A 6,389-nucleotide genomic window follows, 5' to 3' on the forward strand; every position below is an offset into this window, starting at 1 on the left:
AATCAAACGCCTAGTAACTTAATTACTTTATTACTTTTTTTGTAAAATTTTATAAAAGAAAATAAACTTGTGATCCATATTCAAAGTTCGGCCACTGTCAGTAATGGCTAATGTACTGCCAAGGCGTCCGTTAAAATGACTAACTAAAGAATACCGGGCTCGTACCCTGGGACATTTACAAGCTGGTATGGGACCCCAGGATGTTTTCAGCGATATTTGGAATGCAACGGAGGACTGTTGTTTGTCTTAATCAGCGGTATCAGGCAGAATGTCACACTCGGCGTGGAGGATATACGCATTATAAGTGTTTGATAGTAAAACAGTGATTTAACCATTTTTGACAGAGGACCCTTGGGAAATTCTTTCATAGATTACCCAAGAACAGATACTTGGATTTTATGTTCATTTTTAGTTCTGTGTTAAGCTTTGATTAAAATTTAATCTGGTATATACATGTTTGTTGTGAGTCATATAATGAAAATATAGTCACCCAAAACATCCATGTGTGTAGAACTTTTTTACTGAGTATACTTAAAATGATGCAAACTTATTTTTACATCTCGATTATCTTTATCGATTAAGATCTGTGGTGCCCCTCCGTGCATTATTTCATCACAGGTGGGTTCCTGGGGAGAACCACAGACTATCCGTAAGTCACCTGGGTAGCTTTTACATATAAAATTTCAACGCTCGAACCCACAAGTGATTAAAAGTCAGCGACCTTAACCAACCGGCCAATCGACATATATGTATGCCCAATGTGATGGAATTGGAAAACGTCCCTGTGAAACAATAAAACATCTCGCACTGAACTGGATCAAACAGTATAGCTGATAGAGAGTGGATACTTCCAAATTAGACAGAAAGTATGCATTAATACGTCGGATTTTTTTTCTATTGCTCTGAATTTATCTGCTGGATATTAACATTTATAGATACAAAATATTGAAGTTAGATGACTATGTTAAATGCATGTAACATAATATAACACATCAATCATATTGACAAGTAATAAATACACTTGTTGCTTCACAAAGTGAATAAAAATGTTAACCACACTCCCAGCAAATAATGCCATTCAAACACTTTAAATAATTCAAATATAAATAAAGTAAAATAGTTTATATTTACTGCGTGTCCATACTGGTAACTGTACAAGCATTTACTTGGAAGTGTTACAATTGCTTTAGTGATTAGTACACTGGTCAACAAGTGTCCTTGCATCCTTGCTCCATTGTAAATAATTAGCAGACTTTCCAATTTCTGCTGACATTCTTAGATAATCTGATGAAAGACCTTCGTTGATCATAAAAGCCTCTTGATACTACTTGATTCATATTAAAGTTGCCTGTTTATTGCTATATGTACTTGTGTGCGTACGGGTTTGGCTTTGTTGCCTAAATGTCTGCGCTACTGTGGTTACGTTGTAGTGTAATTATAGTGATTAAGGAACTTAGCATTCTCTTTGTGTTATTCATCCTTCTTCTACATTCCCATTCGACCCCCTCCCCCATCCAATTTCTACCCTTACTGCCCCCACCCCCTTTATCTTTATCTTGCATAAAATTGAAATGTACTTGTTAGATTTTTTAATCAACCCGTCTGTAATACCTTTCTGTTACAGCTTCTTTTTGTTGCGGGCCTACTTTGCAAATGCGTCTTTTGCACTGTGCTTCCGAAACATCTACCCATACCTATTATTTTTTTTTAGAATACTGAATAAATATGAGTATATTAAAATTACTATCAATAGTGCTTCCATCGCAGTTTGATACATTTTCGCTATATATATAAAATTGAAGTTACGTCCCCAGCTGGAATGGATGGAACAACTTATTCCATCCGACATCATAGCATGCGTTAAATTTACTTCCACAGCATCCACAGCATCCACTCTAGTTCCAACCAAGCAGCGGGTAGATAAATACGGTAAATCTTGTTTTAACGAACAATTCATATATTTAGCATAAACTCCGAAACATGAAGTTGACAAAATTAACTAGTTTGCCTCACAATATCCTATAAGTAGGTACAAATTCTTTAACAATAGATATCATTATTTGCCGTGCTGCTCAGTAGAAAAAACATGTACTTATCTTGTTGCTTTACTAAATATAAACTGTAGTCCTGAAACCTATTTCCAGTTCTTTTGTGTCATTTAATAGAATCACACTTGAAAAATTCTTATAAATCCGTGATACCTGGACAGGTTGCTACTAACATAGAGTCTGTTTCTTTTCTCGCAAAAAGACACCGTATATGGACGCACGACATTTGATTCCGCATCAAGAACAATTTCTGCATCGCCGTTCTGCATAATATGAAATATGGAATGGTTGTTACTACTGCATGCAAACAACGATCCATCAGTGCATATTGCAATTCCCTTAAGGCCATCGATATTGACCTTCCGGACCACTCTTGTTGTGTCTTTTACCAAATTCAGACACAACACTGAATCAGACTTCTCGTCGGATATGTAAGCCTCTTTGCCATCGGATCTACAAACGACATGCAATGGTTTTTCTATCATGTCTGTGGAGTACGAGGATAAAACTGTACCGTTCAGATCCATTACCTCAATTTTTGGCGGTTTTTGAAATGAGACTACCAGTTTGTCTTTATGACAGCATAAACCGTAGCAAGAGCCGGAGACTTTGAATTCTCGGATTTTGGCCAGGTTTGATACTGTAAATAATTCAATAGCTTTTTCTTCTGGCTTTGCAACTGCTAGACATTCTTTTGGGACATGAGTTATGTCACGCGGCCCCGAAGACATTTTGACGAATGAAACGACCTTTTTTGCCTGAATGTCAATGACCTTTACCGAGGCGTTTCTATAATCTGTTATTACCAATATGTCTGGAGACAGAAGAATGGACCCTGTTATCCAGTTTCTACGACTTTCATCCGGAGAACTTACATCGATTTCACCTTTGTATGCACGGGATGCATAACCCGACACCATTGACTTTGTGCTATCTAATCCAATATCACTATGAGTGACACTGCCCATTGTCATTTTTGCATCCCTCAATTCCCTCAATATGCCGCTTTTTTCAAAGATCAATGGTTTGATCTTCTCGCAACAGGCATGCCTGACTAAGGGACCGTACGATTCTACCTTGACTGTATACTTTTTTACAGCCACAAATAACTGATAGAAGTTTCTGTTTTTAACCATTTTGTTCATAGCATCTAACTCTTTTTCTATTTCTGTTTTTACTGTCTTACATGACTGAAGAGTTTCGTTTACTTTCTTAATCTCTACACTCTTAATATCTTTGGCTTTTTGCTCGATCTCATCCGCATTCTTGGTAAAGAAAGCATTTATTTCGGTATGGTATTTCTGCATTTCGGCAATGGTCGATGCATGCCATTCTTGTATTGCAGAAGAGTTTTTATTTGCGACTTTTAAAGCTTCTGACGTCTCACTCATAATACCATTCATGTTCTTCACAATGTTATCATATTCCTCACTTTTCTGAAAGTTTTCTAAAATATCGGGTATGAATTCTATTCGACAAATGCGATGGTTCATTGTCATGCAATCATGGCAGCCTAGATCGTTATGTCTCGGGCAGTAAAATTTCACGTATTCCCTAGAATGTACGTAACAATGCTCTGTACATAAGTCACTTGATGCACGACTTGAAATAGAATCAATATCCGTATCTTTGTCAACAAGCACATGTTTTTTCAACGTCGCATACTTTGCATGATTTCTTACACACATCGAACACAAATATTCTTTACAGTCCTGACAAAATTTTTGAGCATCAACTGTACTACCCTCTGCACTGCACGGGTCACATTTTAGAACATCATCTCTCCTCTCATCTTTATATTCATCAGAGCCTACCACACTTCTGTTGCTAGACGTAAGTCGTCGTTCTGAAGTTTTAGACTTAAATTCCCTTCGACCTTTGTACATTTCACATTCGTGTTATTTTCTTAATTTTATGCTTTAAATCTTTACACTGTAATATGATTTTATGATAGTTTCTTTCTTAGTGTGTATGTACGTATCTATCAATTAACTTTTAAACGTCGAAATACTTTATTCATACAGTACAAGCAATTGATTTTTGTTCTACGGGGGTTGTTAAAAGTAGCGTAGACTTTCTCTGTCTAAAGCCAAATATTGTGTAAAGAGCAATGTAAAATATATCATTGTAATTTGCAATCTTGAATTTTATCGCTAATGTTGGCGCTGATAATGCATATTATGTCGTCATCGACTCGCATAGATTATCAAGCAGATGTTTATTTAATAAAATCTGTAAAAGTAGAACGTTTGGCGAAAAGCAGCTGAAATCTACAAAACTAATGAAGCCAATGCCACTACAGTGTTTCCATTTTCGTTTGGCACAAACGATTCTTAACTGCCGAATATTTGTTTAATGACAGTGGAGGTGGAGGGAGAAAACAAAAATTCCGTGATTTGACGTTAACGTCAATGAATTACGCCTTGAATAAAGACTAACGTTGAGCATTCTGTCTGAGATGCTTCGCATAAGTGTTCATACTTTTTTCAGTTTTCTAGCCAATATATATATTATGGCTTAAGTATTATGCATCAAAATTAATAAAAGAACTTGCAAATATTGATTAACGTAAGGTAAAACTAAAAGCTAGAGAAAAGTCTACGTTATTTTTGAACAACCCTCGTAAAGTTTTGTGTCGTTATGTCTTAAAACCCAACTAAACATTGAGATAACAGGTTGATTTTTATAAGCCCGTTTCTAACATTTTGTTTACATAAACTCTGTATGAAGGCATGGTACAAGAGATCAATCAATAATAGTACGTTATCAATCCTACGTGTTTTTATTTATTTACCTGTATGACACCAGTTAAAAGATTTAGGGACGTACGATCTTTTTGTCAGGATATCCACCATTTTGAAAATATTTCATTGAATATTGCTTTCAAGCATAGGTTGTGCCAAAAATTAGTGCTAAATAATCAAAAAATGGCTAATAATATTCCATTTTACCAAACAGATTCTACTTTTTGCGAAAAAAATCACCCTTATTTTTGGTTATTATTCGCTTGCATTTGCCTAAAATTGACGGGACAAGGATAGGTAATTTCAAATATCTATCAAAGTAGATCAGGTTTGGTTTTGATGTTTTTCTATCTGATGCATATAACGATAAGCTATAATCGAATAAAAAGTTTTCAGGATAACGCTTTATATGATCTTGAAAATATGAATGAAAACATAAAGAACAAAAAATCATCAATTTTTAACGGTTTTTTCTTAATTAATCTCTTATATGAACGGTGATCAGTTTTTCTTTCCATTTTGAAGCATGTTTGTGTGCGTGTGTCATTAAATCTGCAAAATGTTTGAAATACGTTTTTCTTCTATTGAAAATAAGATGGATGTGTATATATGTCAACAGATAAAAATGAAAGAGATGAGATTTGTTAGTGACATTTATGCTTATATAATACTGACATAATTCACTGTATCATTAATTGAAATATTATATGATTTTTAAAGTACCTTCATTTGTTCATATTTTTTTTTTCAATTCTACAAAACGCAGAAATACTTAAACAGTGGGTGAAAAGAATACCCTAAAACATTCCGTCCTGGAAACTTATGTTGTTTAAGCTCGTTGAGTATGAAAACATTCTTAACGTTAGAAAAAATTCGTTCCTACATCCTTAAAGATGCCAAATAAAGATAAACAAAAACATAAATCTTAAAAAAGATACACATTTTGAAATAAACTACTAAACATTACGATAGCCAGGCAATATTCACTTGAAGTAAAACATGTGCGGAGAAACGAATGATAATTTTTAATATTTTCTTAGACTGACATGGGTGATCATTTTGTCCTACTGTCATGTTTATCGCTTTTCCGTAATCGATCGGAAATTCTTTGGGATCACATTATTTTAAGATAAATTAAATACTAGAATATCCGATTAAAGACGCGCCACAAAACTGTATTATTTTGTTTTTTCATGATGGTAATTATATATGATTTGCATGAAAACAGAGAGAAGTTACTTGCATAAGTTTCTACTATAGTGCATATTTTCTGACCTGGCGGAGATATTTCTAGAAAGGTCATCAGTGGGCCATTCTATCATTTAGTTTAGGGTAATCGGCTACATCTTTGGATTTAGTTTCATTCCGTACGAATAAATCCGATATATGCACCAAGTTACCTATTGATTTTAATGGTAGAGCCTGTACTAAAAATATCTCGGCCAGGTCAGAAAATATGCACTATAGCAAATTTACTGTGACATATTTAAGGCCAAGACAATGTGTTTAATATCTAAATATTGTATTTGGATAAATGTAGCAATAAGAAAAGTATTTGACAAATTAAGCTGAGTTTAGATCATTTTTTGTGTTTGTT

General features: G+C 34.4%; 1 protein-coding gene across 1 annotated transcript; it reads right to left on the minus strand.

Annotated features, from left to right (window-relative positions):
- Positions 1-2,201: 2,201 nt before the first annotated feature.
- Positions 2,202-3,934, minus strand: LOC128553943 (uncharacterized; the record flags this gene model as incomplete). Its single annotated transcript, XM_053535142.1, has 1 exon — positions 2,202-3,934. A coding segment is annotated over exon 1 (1,733 nt), but the record flags the coding sequence as incomplete, so codon positions are not given.
- Positions 3,935-6,389: the final 2,455 nt, after the last annotated feature.

Source organism: Mercenaria mercenaria, unplaced genomic scaffold (genome assembly GCF_021730395.1).
Source record: "Mercenaria mercenaria strain notata unplaced genomic scaffold, MADL_Memer_1 contig_4526, whole genome shotgun sequence".
Classification (NCBI taxonomy): domain Eukaryota; kingdom Metazoa; phylum Mollusca; class Bivalvia; order Venerida; family Veneridae; genus Mercenaria; species Mercenaria mercenaria.